Here is a 21,387-nt window from a genome sequence, read left to right as displayed (position 1 = left end):
GAAATGGAGAAGTTTATTTATAGGGGAAAGAGGTTGTTTCTTATTGGATGTTGGGAGTTTACACGGATCGATGACGTGGATGATTCGTGACGTTTTGGTGATTATTCGTTTTCCGCCTTTTTTTCCTTTTGGGAGATTTTTGTAATTTCGCGCCGCTTGATTCAGTTGGCTTGCTGAATTGGATTTGGCCCATTTCTAAACCATTTAACAATTTAATTATGGGTTTTATCTAATTATTTAACTAAGCTGAGCTGAATATTTTATAAGAAAAGGAAATTTAAACTAAACTGAACTTAAGCTAATGAGATCAGGCTCTAAGTAGCCTGTTTAGAAGCTATCATTTCATTTAAAATGATGGAATTGTCTCAAATATAAAATATATAAAATATCATATTCGGGAATTAATAGAATTTGCATTTGGATTTGACTCAAATTGATGGAATTTCAAATCTTTCAAACAATTTCTTCTATTTTCTTTTTGATTTTCCCCAATTGCAAGTATTTACCAATTACTCAATCTTTTATCACTTTAATTGTGGCTAACAATATCTCATACCCGCTCTACACTACCTCAGTTGTCTTCAAGTCGACAACCTTCGTAGTCATTGCCTTCACCTTCATGAACCTCTTCCTCCATCGTTGCAATCTCACCACTGTCACCTCCGTTGCATGAATTTGTCATTTAGTCTTTTAATGATAGTATCGTCTTGAAATTCATAAACCTAATCTTAGCTTTACAGATGGAAAAGTAAAAAGATATACATATCTAAGTTAATTTGAGCCATGGTTTCAGAAAAAAAAAAAAAAAAAAAAACAAGAAGAAGAAGAAGTTAATTTGAGCCATACTTTCACCAGTTTGGGTTGATAATTTGGGAATTTTGGATAAACATCTGAGGTGGAGAGAGAACTCAGAGAGGGAAGAAATGTAAGAGGAGCAATAATGGTTGGTTTTGGTAAGTGGAGATGGTGTATGACAAATAAATTTGAAATTCTGCCCTAAAAAAAAAATGAAATTCTTATTTCTCCCAAACAGAAAATTTGAAATTGTATGTAAGTAATTGAAATTCAAGATTTCAAATTCCATAATTGAAATGAAATGGTTGAACCCAAACGCTACCCTAAAAAATTTCAATTTCAATCTCAATTGGATGTTGTTTCAGGTATCAAACTATTACTGTACTTAAAGTCCTAATAAGTAGTGAACATTAGGTTGATACCTACTCACAAAGATAGTAAAATTAAGCTTAGGGTTTTTATGAATACCCATTTTGAAATACTTTTTAAAAAAAATATTATTGTAGGATGTAATGCACTAGCCAATAAAAAAAGCCTACAACACTATAAGTGGTCTACTAACCACCTGCATACTAACCAATGTAATCTTTCTCGAGATTGTAAGCAAATACTTAGTACGTGAATTGAACATATTATGAAGTACTAGAAAACTTTAAAAGATATGATGTAAATATGTAATCTTTCTCGAGATTATAAACAAATAAATGAATTAAATGTACTTTGAATTACATTACTAATCTACTTTATACGGAGTATCATTTATAATAGTCATAAAAGTCTTGTCAAATGGGTTGATAGTCTTGAGACTTGAACTACGCTCAAACATAAAATGGATATAAGAAAATTTAAATTATATTTCATTAAACAACAATGAACATTTTTTTTTAAAGGAAATGGAAAAAAGTTGAACATATATAAAATGAAGATACATTCTATGACTATGAACATTGTTACTTTAACAAAAAAAGTTACACATTTAATACTCATATATAGTTAATTACTGAACATATTTATAAATGAACATATTTTTCGTAAATGTGAACATTTAACAGTATCAAATTTGAACATCTAATTTATTTACTCTTAGGTAGTAAATTATTGGCAAATGAAACTAAACATTATTCTTTTGATGAACATAAGAAAATGAACATTACATTCATAGTTTTGAACATTTACCAAAAAAGCTTTTCGACTCAAATAAACACTTGTAATACCTTTTTTATTTTTTTTATTTGTGATACGAAAAATAATATGGATAAGGTTATTATTCAAATTCTTATTTGCACCTTAAATTCTCTTGTTCAACATCCATGTTTCAATAGTTTTAATAGCATAATTTTTTAGATCTTTAAGTTTATAAAAATTGATAATGGTGTTTTTGAGAGGAAATAAAAAGAAAATGTGGGCGGTTAAAAGAGAGAAAACTTGTATATTGTGTATAGTGGTTTATGAAAATGGAAAAAAACACATTCTTATTTTTGAATCATTATTTTTTAACCTATTTTGATAGCATCCATCTTGAGTTGACGTTATAGATAAAAAAAATTATATAAACTCCATACATACGTTATCCACACGGACCTTACTTGCTTGAATGTGTAGTTCAAATCTCGAGCTGTTTCAACTTAACAATACATGCGAGTTGTAAAAGTTTAGAAAAGTATAAAACCTTTATACGAGATTTATACAAAACATAGAAACCAATCAATCATTTAAATAAGGGTGTGACGAAATGCTACCTATGCTTTATAAGGTTTTATACCTTTATGTTTAGAGCACATAACTTTAAAAAGGTTCATTTCAACCTTATACAGGGACTTACATATCATTCCTTTTACATGTACTAACCCATATATTCAATAATCATATAATAGGCATATTATATTAATCTAAACGTATTTCAATAACTTATTTCTTATTAACTATTACATCCATACTCGAACTTCATAACAAAGATAACCAGGGTGTTGATGTGGTGAGTAGACGTGGATAATGGTGAACAAAGCAGGAGTGATTACATTGTGAAGGAGTCTTGATTAAGTCAACCTCAAGCAGTTGTGAATTGTCCTTAGTTATTAATACCTATCAGAATATACTACCTCAATATCATACTTCATCCATCTCTTAGAATTGTTACATTTACTTTTTTTACTCTCTTAGGGGTATTTTCAAATGGAAATCTTTTCATTTGTCTATAGCATAAATATTATTAAATTGTAGTTTTTTTTTTTTGTAAATTAATGAAAAGTCATGATCAAAATCTTAAGGGGTCGTTTGGTTGGGGTTAATAATCAAAGGGAAAGGAAATGAACATGTCTCATTCCCTTTGTTGTTGTTTGTTTGTCAATTTTTTCATTCCCATTACCCTTTTTTTTTTATTTCTGAGTTTACCCAAAATCAGTCCAAATCGATTCCCCACCCCCCCTAGACTTTTCCATTCCCTTTCCTAAGCCACCACTACACCACCATACATACACCAGCAACTATTTACCCCCACCGCCAGCCACGTCATTGGAATTCACAGCAGGTCCCTTACCATCGCCGGAATTCGAAGCAGGTCCCCCTACCGTCGCCGAAATTAGCAGCAGCTTCACCACTCCTCGCCAAAATTCGCCGCAGCTTCACCACTTCTCGCCGGAATTCCTCTATCTTCGCCGGAATTTGTCGCGGCTTCCTCGCTCCTCACCAGAACGGCAGAACTCGCAGCAGCTCCCAAGCAAGACACAGAAATCGAACCGCAAAGGGTGGGGGAGGTCGTTTTCTAGGGTTATGCGTGGGGGCAGAGTTTTCCGTGGCCGCGAGGGGTGGGGGAGGATCGACGATGGGCGAAGAAGGGGTTGGGGAGGATCGACGACGGGCGGCAAGGGGTGGGGGAGGTCGTGGAGTGGCTAAAGAAGTGGGAAGATGGGTTGTTGGGTGGTGGACTTGGTGGTGGTGATTTTGTAAACCAAACAGCATACCATATGGAAAGGGTTTCATTCCATTCTCTTTCATTCCCTTTGTTCATTCCATTCCGATTACACTATGTGAACCAAACGGCCCCTAAAAATTTAACCTAAAATTTACAATGAGGCAATAGTTCAAGAACAAAAGAGCATTTTTTTGTTTTATTATTTTTTATTTTAAAAAAACCTCTTAAAATGTTTATTAGAAGGCCATTTTATCCATATAAAACCAACACCAATATCAAGTTAAGTCCACCAAATTATGAAAGCACAACCCATTAACCAAAACTGAAAAGAAATCGGCCCATTACATTGGTCCAACAATTTTACTCACTCACACACACTTCGCCTCATTCGTAAAGAGTGAAAGCTGCTTAACAAAAACAAAGCGCAATACTTTGAGCTACCAAAACCCTAATTCTTCTTGTGTTTGCCTCTCTGAGCTCAGAGCGCAGTAACCTCTCTTTTTTCGTTCAGGTATAATCTCCTTCTTCCTCGTACTTCTTCTGCTACTGATTTAATCTGGTTTTAATTTAATCAAGCTATTATTCTTTAGATCCTCTTGATTTGTTTGTTAATTCATTTTTCTGGGGTTGTTTTGATTCATCAAATCATAGATAATATGCTTCTTTTTATCCGTAATTATCATATAAGTGATTGGAATTTCAATTTTCTATGTCAGCTTGTATTTTTGACTGTTGTTTTGGATTTTATGAGGATGATGTATGTATTTACATACTATATGTTTTTTTTGTGTTACTATGATTGTTTGATTTTAGTAGAAAGGGTTGTAATTGTTTTGATCTGGGAAATTCCTTTGAATTTTAATTATTTTAGGCAACACTTGAATTTATGTTATAGTTGTCTCCTTAAAATTGATGATTTTTCTGTTATAGGGTTATAAATGGTGGTGTTTTGTCAAAATATCGTTTGATTTCATGTCTTTATTTTCCTCTGAATTGCATATGAATGACAGTAGCTGCACATGTTTATAATTGTTATAAAGATTGATGTCGGGTTTGAAATCGTCTAATTGATAGAATTAGAGGTATAAAATGGATTATGTTGGTTTCACTACTGATTGACATTAATGGAGGCTGTGGTTCTCGTGAAGATTATTGTATTAGGCTAATTTTAATGACTTATCGACACTTAACTCGAGTGTAAACAATACCTGGATGTGTGAGCATTGGGGCAGTGATAAGCATTTCTTTTCATTCCTGATTCCTGAGTGTTTCATAATTGCATTTTAATGGGTTCTAATTTTCTAAATAACTCAATTGTTTCACACCATGTATCAGTAATTTAAGCTTGCAAGGATGGTGAGGACCAGTGTTTTGAACGATGCTCTCAAAACTATGTACAATGCTGAGAAGAGAGGCAAGAGGCAGGTGCTCATTAGGCCTTCCTCAAAAGTGATTATCAAGTTTCTCATTGTCATGCAAAAGCACGGTATGATCTCTTCATACACTTGTCATTGCTAGTTTGTTCTTCTTTAGGGGAATTACATTAGTTAGGTTGTCAGTCCTTACTTTTTAGCTCTACGTAACATGTATCATTTATTGGCTGTTGTTGCGTGTTGCTTTTTACAGGTTACATCGGAGAATTTGAGTATGTCGATGACCACAGATCCGGAAAGATTGTGATTGAACTGAATGGAAGATTAAACAAGTGCGGTGTTATCAGCCCTCGTTTTGATGTTGGAGTCAAAGAGATTGAGTCCTGGACAGCAAGGTTGCTTCCCTCTAGACAGGTTAGACCATTAGATGTTGAAGCTTTACCATTAGTTGCTTAAATTGTTTCAGCTATTATTGTCTGAGGTGTTTAACAATAAATCCTTTCTTTTGTTCTTGTGTGGCATATTGACATTTGATTATTATTTGTTTGTGCTAGCCTTTTGTTTATGCCCTTAGAATAAGGCTCTGAATTTGCTGTTGTGGCTTTTGATTGGGTTATTTTCTTGTCATTTTGAGGCGCTTAATCATTGTTTGGTCATTTTGAGGCGCTTAATCATTGTTTGCCCATTTTTCTTCAGTTCGGATATATTGTGCTAACAACTTCGGCTGGCATCATGGACCACGAAGAGGCTAGAAGAAAGAATGTTGGAGGCAAGGTGCTTGGCTTCTTTTACTGATGAGAAGAGGTTTCATGGATTGACTTCAAATTTTGGATCAGTACTACAATCAATCAATCAATCAATCAATCAAAGCCTTAATCCCAAATGGATCAGTACTACAACTTTGAATATTTTTGCCTACTCCTATTGTTTTTATGTTTTGAATGTAGTGCCCCTTTTTAATATATCTAGTTTTTCCTGTGTGTACTCTGGTGTGCTTTTTCTATCAAATTTAATGAGAATTGAGAACTAAGATTTTACTTGCGAGTTGATGAACTTCATGCATTTCTCAATTAAGTGTAACATTTTGTTATTATCTCCCTGTGCTGTTAAGCTAAGTGAGGAACCATTTCCAAATTCTGGGCGTCATCTGTTTTAATAAAGTAGCCAGCAGGCTCACATTACTGCTGGATCTATTTTAGCTCTGGAATTGGCAGATGGGACATCAGCAACACCCCTGCTCTGTATGTGATCTTGAGTATGTGTAACCTGTGTCTACTTGTGCAGTTTGTTACCCTCTGTTCTCTAGAGTAGCTTGTGACTTATATTTGGCTCATGTGGTATTAACAGTCTTTAATACAATGTAGTTATGTAGGTGATAGGGAGTGTAGTCCGTATGAGCTGGCTACATAACATACTGATGGTAGAATATCAACTATTTCTTCTAACAAGATTGAGTTAAGCTAGAACACCCTGTGTCCGACTCAATGTTGGTCATCACACTGACTAGATTCTTGCAAATGAGGAGTCTTGGAGTCTATGAGTTCATTACCTTCAACTCTCATTGTCACTTGGACCGGCCTTTCTGTAATCTGTTGGTAGATGTTTTCAGAAAAAGAAAGGTCTTTGCCCTCTTCATTAACCTCTAGTTTAGATCTGAACAGCTTGATGCTATAATGATGCCCAAGTACTTCTAGCAGAAGTGGAGTCTGATGTATGAACAGAAAACATCTCTATATCCATATCACAATTATTGAAGTATTACAAGGTTAGGTGTTGCAGATATTGAGATATTTATTCACTCTTCAGTGCTGTTAAAGAGAGGCACAACATACATCTTTTGATGCCAAGTTGCCGGGAAATGATCTTGGCACACCCTTAAGTGAGTCTTGCTAGGCAGTTATACCTTTATCAATCTTTCTATTTTTGGTAATGCCCATTTTAGGCAATAGAGTGTGGAGGTGGAGTCCGTGTGTTGGTTTAACTAGATTTGTTAGTACGAGTCTTTTTTAGGACGAAAATGAGTTAAGGTAGATTATGTGACATGTGCTAGGCTTGAAAGTTGAAATCAGTCGTCGTTGAAAAAATTTGCTTTGAAGTATAGACCTGTGAAATGTTGAAGATTTAGACATGTAGCAGCAGAAATGGAATTGTGGGATTAATGGGGATTAGATGAAAAATACTACTCGTACAAAGAGGCTAGAAGATGGATTGCAGGACTTGCTTAACAGTTGTCTGGCAGCTGTTTGGAGGAAATAGTTTAGTTACCCAATTGAATACTGAATAAGGTTATGTAATTGTGCCCCCTATTAATACTTTTACCCTATTCAGAAATTACAGTAAGGATATGGTGTGCAGATACTTAAGAGTCAAGCCATTTTATTTGTGTGATACTGTTTATTAGCACTCACTCGTTCATAAGCACTTTGGAATTTCTCTACAGTCATTCTTGTACGAACTTGACAGTGGGAATTGAAACTCCTGTCTCCTGGTGCCTACTTGATTCCTTCTTTGTTTCCTTTTTGCTCTCTGTTTTATCGATTCAGCCATCAATTAATCAAATGATTGGTTCGTACGAGCCTCATTTACAAGTTATAGAAGACGATAGAGATGGAAAATAATGGAAATCTTTTCAAGTTGCTCATGGTCTAATTCATCATCGAGAAATGGCTTATTTTTCAACCATTTCTGCAGAACATCACCAACTAAAACGTGCAATATAGTTATACTGCCATCATACAACATTAGTGGTCAGTGTTAAGCTTAATTTCTTAATATTTTTTAAGTTGAAAAAAGGCCTTTTACTGTAAAGAAGAAAGGAGTTCATGAGTACACCATAAGCAATTTTTGTACTGTTGTACAAGCTGTAAAGGGTAAAGAGCACTTACTTTCTCTTCACCTGTAAATCTGAATGCCGCATCACAACCACCTGACTCCGGCGGTAGTGTGGTTAGTAGTTATAAACTTGTCCTATGGCTTGAGCTCATGTGCCATTGTTTAGGATTAATCTTTTTTCCTTCGAAAACTCGTTGATAAAACATAGAATGTTTCACTAGCTGATACCATTAGGTCTTACGATCAAAGTTTTGTTTACATCGTTACCTTTTAAAGCTCGTTATACGCTTTAAAAAAAAGTTAATTCATACTGTCGGTTTTGATTGAAGTATCATATGTTTAAGAAACACAGAAAAGTTGATGAACAAATGCAAGGAAAGCTATGAAAAACATAAGCTCGTAGTAATATGAATTATTATTCTTTCGTTACAAAAGGGGAAGAAGAAGAATCTAAACTTCTTCTTTACTCCTTTAACAAAGGATGATTAGGAGTATTACCTAATATCATAACCACCTCTCTCTTTCTAAACTCAACCGAAAAAAATAAAATAAAAATATAGAACTTTGCCAAAGGATAGACAGTTGCCCCATCTTTGATAACCCCAACCATAGTCTCAATGATCTTAATGATCATCAACCGAAATCTTCGATCTTTCGGTATTCATCCTCACCATTGCTCCAACTCCTGCGCCGGCCTTCTACTTCCATCGAATTCGATAATATTCATGGCTATGGAGATTGGAGGGATACATAATGAGAGTGATAAATTGGATGGGTTTAAGAGGGTTAAGAAATTGTAGAATGGTAATCTATGCTTGAATTTAAAGGAGATGAATGAATGAAAAAAAAAAAGGATTGTAATGTTTGGTAAAAGGATCAAAGCAAGAGGTATCTACTTAAGCATATTCTTCGAACTTTAAGTTACTATGCTTTCTTTTTTGATGATATAATTTCATTTCATAATTTATGCCACGTCAATTATTTGATTTTATGTGGAAATTGGAATCTACCTAAAGTTTTTCTCCACTCATAAGGAGAAAGGAAGGAGGGGGTAATGGAGGTATAGAGTATACAACTATGCATGCATGTATAAAGTGTCTTTTTGCAACTTGGGGCATGTTCAATAAGATTGTGCCTATCAATTGCCCTTATTACTATGTCTAGCATCCTAGAGACAAATTTTGATATGATTTTATTACAACTAGTAACCTACGTTTTATGTCACCCTCGATTAATAACGCATGCTAATAGTGATGATACCTATAAGATTTATAATTTTCTTGCGAAAACAGTAAATAATTCAAATGAGTTCTTAACACCTACCCAATCAGCAAACCCGACAATTTTTTATAATATACTTTTAATGTCTACCCAATCATCAAACCCGACAATCTTTTGTAATATACTTTTAATGTTTTTGGAATTCAAAATTATTGGTTCATTCTAGATATGAGATTCGATTTCTATACATTAAATCTAACAACCAAATTAGATTAAAAAAATTAAGTTTAAATCAAATTAAAAGACATAAATTTCAATCAAATCAGATAATCAAAATATAGCACACTAACCAAGCCCTAAGGGCCGTTTTGATTGACTGAATTGAATATTTTATGAGAGAAGAAAATTAATAAATAAACTGAACTGAAAATAATCTGAAGAGAATAGAGCCTAAAACAAAATACGGGCAACGCTATAATTTTCCTAATCCGTTCATGTGAACTTACTTCTTGTTTTTTTCTCTCCGTTTTTTGGCCCCGAACGAAGTCGCGGATTCGAAAACCCAGGATCGTCCAACTTTTGGTCATCTCCAGAAAATTTAAAGCTCATTTTTCAACTGTTAATTCATCTAAGTTTCTTTTTTTTTTTTTTTTTTCCTTCTGTTAAATTTCTCTCTCTTGAATAACTTCTCTAATTTAATTAACCACAATTTCATGGCAAATCAATGCTTCATCTCTCACGTTTCTCTCTGGTCTACTTAATTCGACTTTTCTTGTTTTTGTCGATTTAATTTAATTTTTAGTTATTCGATTTTGATTTGTTGTTTTTTGGATTTCAATTGCAGGAGAATCAAATATTTGTTTGAAGCTTTTTCTAGGGTTTCTGGAGATGTTTAATTAGGCTGCTCGACCTGCGAAAGCTCGCGCTGATTATGATTATCTCATCAAACTCCTTTTAATCGGCGACAGTGGTAATGTATTTATTGTTTGATTGAAAATGCGGTTTTTTTCGATATTCGACCGTTTCTCAGTTTGTAATCTAATTGATTGATTCGTGATATTTGTGGCATTGTGTGTGTTGATGAATCTGGTATGCGATTGTGAAAAATATGTGTGAAAAGAGTGTTAAATTATGTTACCATATACTAGTAAATTTTTGCATGATTTTTGATGATCGTGGAATGAATGATAATTTGAGGATAGTTGTAGTTGGTATAGGAGAAATTTCAATTAGAAGATGAATAAATTGATAAAATCATATGGCCTTAGTCATATTTGAAGATGACTTACTATCTGTTTCGTGTTTTTTGTTTGAGAAACTCATACAAGTATTAGTCATCTATATGTTTATCGTGTTCACTGTATAGTTCGTAAAGGATTCATGTTTTGTTTCCTATGGAAATATCTTTCCATTATTGTTTGCTATGTGCAAATTGTTGATTTAAGAAATTATGGCGAATTCTTAAAATTCTGCTCATTGCTCCCTGCTTCAGTTGGTATTTGGATCCCGCATTTCACGTATGAAAGCAACCTCCAATATGTATGTTTCTGGTGCTATGTTGTTTAATTGGCTCCATTTGATTGTGAGATATAGAAGAGAAAGAGAAAATAGACTGTCTTCGAAGTTGGTTTCACACTGTTAGCAGATATTCTTAACCTTTGCTGTGATTTGTATATCTATGATTTACTCTGTGTAGCATGTTAAAAGTGAGGACTCTGTGTTCTTGGCACCTTGAGCTATAAGGTTCACATTTTTTAAAAGCAACGCTAGTAAAAATTGACATAGTATCTTGATCTCTGCAGCCTTTATTGGCCTTGTTTGGCAATTGGCTGTTGGCTGTCGGCTGGTTTGATTGGCTGGTTTGACTGGCTGTTTGTATTGGCTTTTTTGTTGGCTGTTTGACTTTTTATTAGTCTGTAAACATGTTTGGTAAAATTGGCTGTTGAATGTTATTAGTAACTTAGAAAGCCAAAAGCCAAAAGCTACTCCAAGTAGCTTTTTCATTTTGGCTTAAAAGCCAGCTTTTCAGCTAGGTGAAAAAGCCATTTACCAAACACGAATTTTGGATGTTTGACCAAATGAAAAAGCCAAAAGCCAAAAGCCAATAAAAAAGCCAATGAAAAGCCAATTACCAAACAAGGCCATTGTGCGATGATATGCATTAGATATCTATTAGTGGGTGATAGTAATCTTTATACGAGCTACAAAGTATATGATAATCTTATTGGCATGGCAAATAGATGATTTTTTTTAGTTAGTGTCTTATTTGCAGTTTAGATACTATGCTACAACATCTAGTTAAGCAGCTGGTGATGGTCTCTTTCCAGGTTGGTTCATATTTTGGCCTGCAAAGACTAACTTGTTGCTGTTATTAGTTTATTACTAATAACTCATGATTCATTTATGTGTAGTCATGTGTGTTGTGAAGTCATGCTCTGTGTATTAGGCGCTGATGTAATCTTATTTGCCAGAGTTCTTCATAGATAGTCAAGTCTTGTGAATCATAATTCTGGCTTCCATTGTTAGAATTGTCTTTTATCCTACAGCTTTGAATTCTTAAACTATGTTTATATGTTATATCACAATAAGCTTATGAAATTCTTATAGTATGACCTAAATAATTATAAATATAGTTGGAACTGAGTAGGGGATGGAGGTTGGAGATTCCCAAAGGATAATAATTAATCTGTATGCTTAGTTAAATTATTTCATCAACATTTGTAGGTACTTGCTGAATTTGTTAATAACCTGCAATCTCCAAGAACAAAGAGAATGGGCGACAGTGATGAAGACGATACCTTCTACTACCGGTACTCCACCCCCACAGCTGCTCATTCTACTGCTGCCGCCTCGACCACCACCAAGCATAGCAGCGGAAGCGGTGGCTTGGCTCCCTCAAAGTCAACTGTTTATGTTAGCAACATCGATTACAACCTCACCAACTCTGACCTCTTCACCATCTTCTCCACCTTTGGAAAAGTCGCTCGTGTCACCATCCTTAAGGACCAAGCCACTCGCCGTAGCCGTGGTGTCGCCTTTGTCCTCTTCGTCTCCCGTGATGACGCTGTTTCCGCTGCCCGCCAGATGAATGAAAAAATTCTCAACAGCTGAACCCTTAGAGCTTCGATTGCCTCAGACAACGGACGTGCAGCTGAATTTATTCGTCGTCGTGTTTATAAGGACAAGTCCAGATGTTATGAGTGTGGGGAGGAAGGCCATCTGAGCTATGAGTGTCCCAAGAATCAGCTGGGTCCCAGAGAGCGTCCTGTTCCTAAGAAGGGGAGGAGAGAGAAAGAGCAGAGAAGGAAGGAGGATGATGAAGTGGAGGGGAAAGAAGGGGATGAGGAAGAGGTTGCGTTTGAGGAGGATAATTGGGCTTCTGTGGTTGATAGTGATGCTGATCAAAGGTTGTTAATGGGGCATGATGAACAACAGAGATTGGCGAAAGGGAAGAAGGTGAAGAAAGCTAGCTATTTCAGCGACGAAAGTGGGGAAGAGGATTGAACATATTGTATTTAGGGTAACTGTTAAAATGATCAACCACCTTCTTTTCTTTAGATTTCCCTTCAATTAAATGAAGATCCACACTAATTTATTATCCTGATATAGTTGTCGCATATCTACTTCAAGTCGCACTATTAGCATGACAATTGATTGGGAGGTGCTGAGAACAGAGGCCAAAGGCAGGTGCTTATTAGGCCTTCCTCATAAGTGATTATCAAGTATCTCATTGTCATGCAAAAGCATGGTATGATCTCTTCATACAGTTGTCATTTCTGGTTCGGCCTTCTTTGGGGGTGTTATATTTAAATAATTTAATAGGTCGTCAGTCCTTACTTTTTTTTGCTGTATGTATCATAAATTGGCTGTTGTTTGTTGCTTTCTACAGGTTACATTGGAGAATTTGAGTATGTCGATGACCACAGATCCGGAAAGATTGTGATTGAACTGAATGGAAGATTAAACAACTGTGGTGTTATCAGCCCTTGTTTTGATGTTGGTTAGTCTACACCGGTTTAGATTATTGTGAATGAGACTGAGTCTTGGAGTTGTGACCCCCCAGCTTTCACTGGCACTTGGACTGGCCTTTCTGTAGTATGCTGGCATATGCTTTAAGAAGTAGAAATGGCCTTACCCTCCTCCTCGTCCTGTTTGGATTTATATGGTTTGATGCTATAATGATTACCCCATTTGTGGTATGCGGGGCATTCAAATGTGGCACATTTTGTGATCTGCAACTTCTAGCGGAAATGAAGGCTGATGAATGTGGTATTAATGGGAATTAGATGAAAAATACTAGGAGTTATGACCCAAAGCTCCTCACTATATCTGGATTGTAGGGCTTGATTAACAGCTGTTTGCTGGCAGCTGTTTGGACCCAAATCTGGTTATGTAACATTGTTACCTCATTATTTGTTTTACCTTATTCTGAAATTACAGTAAAGAAGTTTAATCATGTAATACTTCTAGGTTGTGCTGATACACGGACAGTTTATTGTGTGGTACTGTTTCTTGGCACTCGTTCATAAACACGTCTGAAATTTTCCGATCATATATCCTATGGAACATGCACTAAGTTGAAAAAAGACACTTCATACTTTTTTTTTTTAGGATGCCCACTCGGTTCACCGGAGCTTAGTTCCGACTACATCCGGATCCGACTCGGGTAGCACACCTGGCTTATGGTGGGTGAGTCTCCCAATAAGAGTTTCTGCATACGGTGAGGCTCGAACCCGAGACCTCCCTTAAGCGACATCAAGTTGCTAACCACTTGAGCCAACTCTTGTTGGTAAAAAATTGGAAATTAAAAAAAAAAAAAAAAAAAAAAAAAAAAAAAAAACACTTAATACATGCATGCATAGTTGTATGCTCCATACTACCATTACCCCCTCCTTCCTTTCCTTTCTCGAGTGGAGAAAACTTAAGGTAGATTCCAATTTCCACATTAATATCAAACAATTGATACATTCACTTTCGAGTGTAATTTGATTTCGAGTCATCAAATTTTCAGCTCTACTTTTGTGATTTCTTCATTTCTTGTCCTTGTATCTTTACTTGAGAGCTAGTGTAGTACAATTTTTTTGTAAGATATTTTTATTCTTTTATGGTGCAGTCATACAATCATATTACAATAATTCAAGTAGCTTTAGCCTCGTGACCATTAACTAAGTCATCATAATAAGATAAACAACTTTATTAATTAAACAATACAAGTACATGAATAAGTGATAAATGTTGAATATCTTAATTCATACTAACACCACTTTGTTTAATGTATATTATAGATTACCAATTGTCATCAAAAAGGATAAATTGCATTATGTTGACCTTTTCAGGCTTTGTCATTGATGTTGTCCATGTTACAACTTTAATGTACACCAACCGAATCGACAATGCATAGAAGAATGAATGAATTTGAGTATTTTTAAATACGGCAGACGTCAACATTAGAGGCCATACCAATAGCTGTATATTGTAGTAGCTACATGAAGTAAATTTATAGCAACTTCTTTAAGAGTTTGTACTGTATGATGAGTTGTATTCTCACTCTTTTCTCTCTGGATTTTAAAGCACTATGTACAGCCGGTGCTTGCCGATCGAATCTCTTTGCATATCCTAATTTGGGAAAAAAGAGGAGTGTACAAATATAGAATACGTCGAAAAATATTGAATTTGAATGACGAGGAGATCTAAAGATGGCCATGTGTTTCCGTGTTGTGCTTTATGTCGAGCCGATGTGCTTTGGGGTTAATTAGGCTGCCCCATGGCCCAACCCACATACTTTATACAGTGCCAAAATTTCAAAAGGTCGGCTTTCGCAGTCTAGGCCCGTGTACCACTATGTCAGGTCATGTTGTGCTTGCGTGTCTAAATTTAATTTTACAGAAGTTAACGTGCTATATTATGCCATACTAAGTTGTGATGTGCCTTGTCGTCTGTCTATTAGATGAAGGTGGCTCATGTCCAAGTATGTATAGTAACCTACCATGTCTTGCATTTTTTGTGATGGGCTATATTGTGTTCTGGTCAGCCCAATCCAATGCCATCTTTAAGAGCCACCCAATCGAAGCGATTGAAAAAGTGGAAACTATGGGATGTTGTTAGAAAGGAAGTAGGACTTTTTAGGTTTAAGAATAATTTTGTAATTTACTTGTTTTTTGCCTTAACAAACTATGCAATTAAAAACATTATTGTTACTTTCCAACCTATTATCAACCAATCATGTTTCAAAAAAAGAACATTAAATTGTGTCAAAAACACTGGCTTTCCACATTGACAAATGAAAAAGCAAGAAAAGACCATCACAATTCTACCAAATTTGTGATTTGCATATGTAAGCTGGACAACCTTTTCAACATCACATAGATAGGAAGATGAGCACAAATGCAAATTATGCAATACCAGACAAAGTAAGGGTTGATGGGGGGGGGGGGGGGGGGGTTTAGGCAATAATTGTTCTTGACATGTTTCCTCTTGAACAGGAAGTACATGTGCATATCTCTTTTATAATTCTCTCACATGGAGGCCTCCAATTTTGCGCTTCTAGTAATCATAGTTGCCACCATTTAATCTTGGAACCATGTTTTAATGCTAGAATCATTACTTAATTTAGTGTTAATTAATTTTTGAAGCAATAAGCTCAAATATCTCTTCGTGTTTACAAATTAGGAGAACATTGAGTTAGATGTAAAAGAATGAGGGAGTGTGCGTAATTGATAGAAATGCTATATCTATTAATTATGAAAAGAGTTTGTTACACGAATTTTTCTTGATATAATTTGTCTGTGTCTCTATTTATATTACAATTTTTTTAATAGGATCACAATTCTAATTTTCTCACTACTTTTACTTATCTTCTTATTATACTTTGCCTCAAGGGCAATGATTATGTTTACATTGTCAATAATTTGATAATGTATCCTTAATAACAAAGAATAGTTTATTCAATTCACAAAATATTCGAACGTTGTGAACTTGTGCATCAATTTTCAATTAGTCGTTCACCATGCATAGAATGGTTCTTCATTCTTCACCGTGTACGGAGTACTAATTGGTTGACTGGGTGGAAGCATTTGGTCTTGTGAGATATATATGAATGGTGCCTATGTAGATGGTATAGAGCCATAAACAATTATATTTTCAGGTAGTTTTCTTGAATTTTCGATGAGAACAAAACAAATTAAGACGATGCATGATTTCTTACGATAGAGAATGAATGCATGTGGTAAAAAGAGAGAGAAAAACATTAGCAAACTTAACTAATGTTGTAACTAACTAAAAAGTATGTCACGATTAATCAAAGGAATATATATATATTGAACTTTTGATATGAAATTCGTTATAGCATGTTGGACTAAAATCATAATGCATCTCACATATCCATCTAAAGTGGCCTTGTCGCCGGCAAGGGGGAAGGGTTGCTGGTGAAGTGGTGGCTAGGTTGGGTGGGGGAGGGGTTTGGTTTTTTTTTTTTAAAAAAAAACAAAAAATAAAATTAATAAATAAAATCTAACTATAGTTAAGAATTTTTAGTAAAATAACACTTATCAATGGTAACCAATAATTTAGGGCTTGTTTGGCATCATTTTTGGTTTTCAGTTTTCTGTTTTTTCAAAAACCAAAAACCAAAAACAGGAAAGAAGAAAAAAGGTGTTTCCACTTTTCTGTTGTCAGTTTTCAAAATTATCATGATTTTAATAAATTTAAATAATTTTTGATTCATTATGGGACATATATCATATGCTTTAAAAAAACAAAAAATTAAAAAACAAAAACCACATCAATGCCAAACGAACCCTTAGATTTACCATTGATAATAAATTTTAAGAATGTTTACCACTTGTAAAATTAAGTAATTGGAGTTCACAGTGAGAATTTCCCTTTTTAAATTCATCCTAAATTTGAATAAAAAAAAAAAAAGACACAATTACCCGAATTGCCACCTAATCGGTTAGCAATGCTCCATTCATTGATCCAATTGAGGAGCACCAAAAAAATAAACTTTCCTAATAATAAAAGAGGGCCGGTTCATCTGAACTTCCTTCTTTTCTCTCTCCTCTCTTTTTCTCTCCGAACCAAATCGCCGATTTCGATAAACCAGGAATTAAAGAGAGAGAATCAGCCAAGTTTTGGTCATCTTCAGAAATTTTTAAGCTCATTTTTTCAACTGTTAATTCATTTAAGTCCTTTTTTTTTGGTAATTTTCTCTCTCTAAAATAACTTCTCTCTTCAATTAACCACATTTTCATGTCCGATCCATGCTTTATCTCTCACATTTTCTCTCTGATCTAGTTAAATTTCTTCTACTTTTTGTTGTTTCTGTCGATTTAATTTAATTTTTTCGATTCGATTTTGATTTTTACTTTTTAATTTGAATTTGTTGCGTTTTGGATTTCAATTGCAGGAATTTGATTGAAAGTTTTTCTAGGGTTTCTGGAGGTGTTTAATTAATGGCTGCTCCACCTGCGAGAGCTCGCGCTGATTATGATTATCTCATCAAACTTCTTTTAATCGGCGACAGTGGTAATGTATTTATTGTTTGATTGAAAATGCGGTTTTTTTTTGTAGATCTTTGACTGTTTCTTAGTTTGTAATTGAATTGATTGATTCGTGATATTTGTGGCATTGTGTGTGTTTGGATGGATCTGGTATGCGATTGTGAAAAAAATGTGTGAAAATGAGTGCCAAATTATGTTGCTATGTTATAGTAGATATTTGCATGTTTTTTGATGATTGTGGAATGAATGATCATTTGAGGATGATTGTAGTTGAAATAGGAGAAATTTCAATTAGAAGATGAATAAATTGAGAAAATCATATGGTCTGAGTTCAATTTGTAGATGACTTATCATTTGTTTCGTGTTTTTTTGTTTGAGAAAATCATCTATATGTTTATCGTGTTCACTGTATAAGTTCAGAAAGGATACACGTTTTGTTTGTTATGGAAATACCTTTCTATCATTGTTTGCTATATGCAAACTGTTGTTATAAGGAATTATGGTGAATTCTAAAAATTATGCTCATTGCTCCATGTATGAAAGGAACCTCGAATGAGCAATATGTGTACATCTGGTGCTTTGTTTCACTGGCTCCATTTGATTGTGAGATATAGAAGAGAAAGAGGAAATAGACTGTCTTTTAAGCAGGGTTCACGCTGTTAGCAGCTATTCTAAACCTCTGCCGTGATTTGTTATATCTGCATGGTTAACCTTGTGTAGCATGTTAAAAGTGAGAACTCTAAGTTCTTGACACCTTGAGCCATAAGGTTTCACATTTCTGACAACACTAGTAGAAATGGCATGATGCCTTTATCTCTGCGGCCTTTATTGTGCGACGATGTGCATTAGATATCTATTAGGGTATAGTAATTATATTAAGAGTTCTGAATCATATGATAGTCTTATTGGCATGGCTTTGAAATGATTAATTTTCTCTTCTTGACATCATTTATAGTGAAATGCTTAAAAGTTATATTCCTTGCTTAGTTATTCTGCTTTATAACTTTTGAAATGCTGTCAAATATGTAATAAATTTTATACTTTTTTTTTATTTTTGTATCATGGATATGTTTTCACCATGGCAATTAAATATGCAGGTGTGGGTAAGAGTTGCCTCCTCCTGCGGTTCTCTGACGGTTCCTTCACAACAAGTTTTATCACAACCATTGGGTATTTTATTACTTAGGTTCATGGGGTTAATGATTTCTGATTTGACAGATAAGAATTTCTACGGACTCTTCAGCTTTCTATAATGTGCATTTCTTTGTGCAGTATTGATTTCAAGATTCGGACCATAGAGCTTGATGGCAAGCGAATCAAACTTCAGATATGGGATACTGCTGGTCAGGAGCGGTTCAGGACTATCACAACGGGTAATTGATCAGTTTTGCATGTGGTTAGATATATGTTTGTAAGTAAATTGCTAGAATGATAGTATTTTAGCATATTTCTTGATTACAACTATGGGGGCGTTTGGTGTGAATATTGGAAACGAAATGGTAAGGAATCAAATAAATGGGGGAAAGGAACCATTTAACCCTTACCTTTTTATTTGCTTGGTTAAATCATGGAAAGGAATCACTTAATTTAACTTTCTTTTTGTTTTTTGTTTGGGGAGGGTAATTGTTATCTTAGGTTTTAGAGAGGTAACAAATAGGTGGATTTCATTACCCCTAGGTAATGGTTATTGTTACTCAAACCTTCTAACCAAACATTTTGGAAGTGGTAATGGTTTAATTGAATCTGTTTCCAAGCAAAAACAAAAAAAACCCGTACCAAACATGCTCTATAAGTTTGTATAAAATTTATTAGGATTTGTTGTATTGGTCATCTGTGCGTGCATGTGAATCTATATGTATTCTGATATAGTAGTAGTACATTTGTATATCAAAAAAATACTTGTGTTTACCAGTGACTAGACCTTTGTGTTTGCCAATTTCAGCTTATTATCGTGGAGCCATGGGTATTCTGTTGGTTTATGATGTAACTGACGAGTCGTCATTTAACAGTAATATTCTCTCCTTTTTTTCTTTTTTATTTTTTTATTTAAGCAATAGTCCTTGGTTCTCTGTGATCATTGGATTCTGTAAGGCCTTCTCTTATGTTGTTGATTATCTGTGGCCTGAGAAATCTGTCCATGTTACTAGCCGGTGTTATTATTGGCCAAGTCAATGTTTTTTTATTTGACTAGAGATGAACTATTTCCCTTTGAAATTAAGCTGCTTCTTTTTTCAGATATTAGAAACTGGATACGTAACATTGAGCAGCATGCTTCTGACAATGTGAACAAGATTCTGGTAGGGAACAAGGCTGACATGGATGAGAGTAAAAGGGTAAGGAATTTATTAGGCTTTTGGAGTTCAACTTGCTAGATTTGCGTATTAGTTAAGACTGCTTGGCCTACAAAACAAGCCTTTCAGGTTTCTCTGTGTCAGTTATATTTCCTTTTACATTTCTTCAGGCTGTGCCGACAGCCAAGGGACAGGCTTTAGCTGATGAGTATGGGATTAAATTCTTCGAAACTGTGAGTAAATGACTTGGGATATGCTTTACATAGCTTGGTATCCTGGTATAATTAGTTGGTTTTTTAAACGAGTATTATAATCCTTGCAGAGTGCAAAGACGAATTTAAATGTGGAGGAAGTTTTCTTTTCCATAGCGAGAGACATTAAGCAAAGGCTTGCAGATTCTGATACAAGGCAAGAGGTAGGATTCTGCATCTTACAGAAATTTTCATTTTTTTTTCTTAGGTTTCATTGCTGGTTGCTTTATGTATGTATGCAATGTCAATTGTAGGCTCAACCGTCAATTACGATTAAACCAGCTGACCAATCAGGCAGCCAAGCAGCTGCTAAATCAGCCTGCTGCGGTTCTTAAGGTTCTGGCAGTTGATTGGACAAGGCAACATGTTCAGTGGAATTATGTGTGCAAAACAGATGAATCTGATTGTTATGACAATGTGATGGATGCTTGTAATATTTGTTACCATCATTCTTTCCTTAAACCTGTTTTAGTGTGCGAAAGATAGTTTTTAATCAACTAGTATAGCTGTTCCTGTGAGGCTGTGACACTTTTTTTTTTTTTTTATCCCCTTTTCTTTTTTCTTTTGCTTGTCTAATTAAATCCTGTTTTAGCCATACATTGATACAAAGCCTCTATTCAATGATAGCTTTGCAAATTACTTTGTCATTCTTACCTTTTTTTTTTTTTTTTTTTTTTTTTTTTTTTCTCTGTAAGACTAGCTTTGTTAATCATGTTACTGTTTTTGAGTTGGGGAAAATGTTTCTACAGAAGGTTTTCTATATTCGAAGTTGAAACTGATTTAGGGACTAATTAACCAAGCAATGAAGCAATTGCCAACACAGGTTGGAAGGATTGTTGATGCAGGAGAAAAAGTAAAAAACATAGTTTTTTTTTTTTTGTAAAAAATATAGTTGAAAATGCTATAAATGGACTCTACCCCAATTATGCCATTTTGGTGGTTGGAAAAGCCCAACTTAAAGCCATTTTGGGAAGTTTATATGGTTTCAAAAACATTATATGACCTCGGGTTGCATGATTTGCATCTACTATAATCTTGGTAATTAACAAGGCCAGATCTTGAAATCTCTAAAATTGGTCTGATGTTGTGTAAATGACCTTAGGCCTACATTTTTGGACAATTTTCGACTCCTTTAGACGCATTAATGAAAGAGGTTGAGTTATCATGTTGGAGCTTTAAATCTTCAATACTCCGTACCACACATGGGGAATGCCA

The 21,387-nt window shown here is 34.7% G+C and overlaps 2 protein-coding genes and 1 pseudogene across 4 annotated transcripts; all 3 read left to right on the top strand.

Moving 5' to 3' along the window:
* Positions 1-4,073: 4,073 nt before the first annotated feature.
* Positions 4,074-6,123, top strand: LOC145617715 (small ribosomal subunit protein uS8z/uS8w-like). 2 transcript variants are annotated; one of them, XM_081672458.1, is made up of 5 exons: positions 4,074-4,217; positions 5,042-5,192; positions 5,333-5,493; positions 5,776-5,923; positions 5,979-6,123. In XM_081672458.1, exons 2-4 carry the CDS (start codon positions 5,060-5,062, stop codon positions 5,872-5,874), a joined length of 393 nt encoding a protein of 130 aa, XP_081528584.1. In that variant the 5' UTR covers positions 4,074-4,217; positions 5,042-5,059; the 3' UTR covers positions 5,875-5,923; positions 5,979-6,123. The 2 variants fall into 2 exon arrangements, with proteins under 2 accessions (XP_081528584.1, XP_081528583.1); XM_081672457.1 differs by having other exon boundaries at positions 5,776-6,123.
* A 3,498-nt stretch (positions 6,124-9,621) lies between these two features.
* LOC145618225 (U11/U12 small nuclear ribonucleoprotein 31 kDa protein pseudogene) lies at positions 9,622-13,612 on the top strand (annotated as a pseudogene). The gene is made up of 5 exons (XR_014107876.1): positions 9,622-9,883; positions 9,977-10,102; positions 11,857-12,652; positions 12,742-12,880; positions 13,022-13,612. The product of XR_014107876.1 is annotated as a U11/U12 small nuclear ribonucleoprotein 31 kDa protein pseudogene (transcript).
* Positions 13,613-17,174: 3,562 nt separating this feature from the next.
* LOC145618226 (ras-related protein RAB1BV) lies at positions 17,175-20,700 on the top strand. Its single transcript, XM_081672998.1, has 9 exons — positions 17,175-17,329; positions 17,537-17,655; positions 18,728-18,800; positions 18,903-19,003; positions 19,573-19,638; positions 19,866-19,963; positions 20,092-20,154; positions 20,244-20,336; positions 20,427-20,700. Exons 2-9 carry the CDS (start codon positions 17,583-17,585, stop codon positions 20,505-20,507), a joined length of 648 nt encoding a protein of 215 aa, XP_081529124.1. The 5' UTR covers positions 17,175-17,329; positions 17,537-17,582; the 3' UTR covers positions 20,508-20,700.
* Positions 20,701-21,387: the final 687 nt, after the last annotated feature.

This window comes from Chenopodium album, chromosome 26, assembly GCF_948465745.1.
Source record: "Chenopodium album chromosome 26, dcCheAlbu1.1, whole genome shotgun sequence".
NCBI classification, from domain to species: domain Eukaryota; kingdom Viridiplantae; phylum Streptophyta; class Magnoliopsida; order Caryophyllales; family Amaranthaceae; genus Chenopodium; species Chenopodium album.
This window is presented reverse-complemented; position numbering and strand designations above follow the sequence as displayed.

Coding starts and splice junctions, on each gene's coding strand:
- LOC145617715 (XM_081672458.1), top strand. CDS start 5,060: ATGGTGAGGACCAGTGTTTTGAACGATGCTCTCAAAACTATGTACAAT. Junction 5,193..5,332: donor CATTGTCATGCAAAAGCACG/GTATGATCTCTT, acceptor TGCTTTTTACAG/GTTACATCGGAGAATTTGAG. Junction 5,494..5,775: donor GGTTGCTTCCCTCTAGACAG/GTTAGACCATTA, acceptor ATTTTTCTTCAG/TTCGGATATATTGTGCTAAC.
- LOC145618226 (XM_081672998.1), top strand. CDS start 17,583: ATGGCTGCTCCACCTGCGAGAGCTCGCGCTGATTATGATTATCTCATC. Junction 18,801..18,902: donor AGTTTTATCACAACCATTGG/GTATTTTATTAC, acceptor TTCTTTGTGCAG/TATTGATTTCAAGATTCGGA. Junction 19,004..19,572: donor GTTCAGGACTATCACAACGG/GTAATTGATCAG, acceptor TGCCAATTTCAG/CTTATTATCGTGGAGCCATG.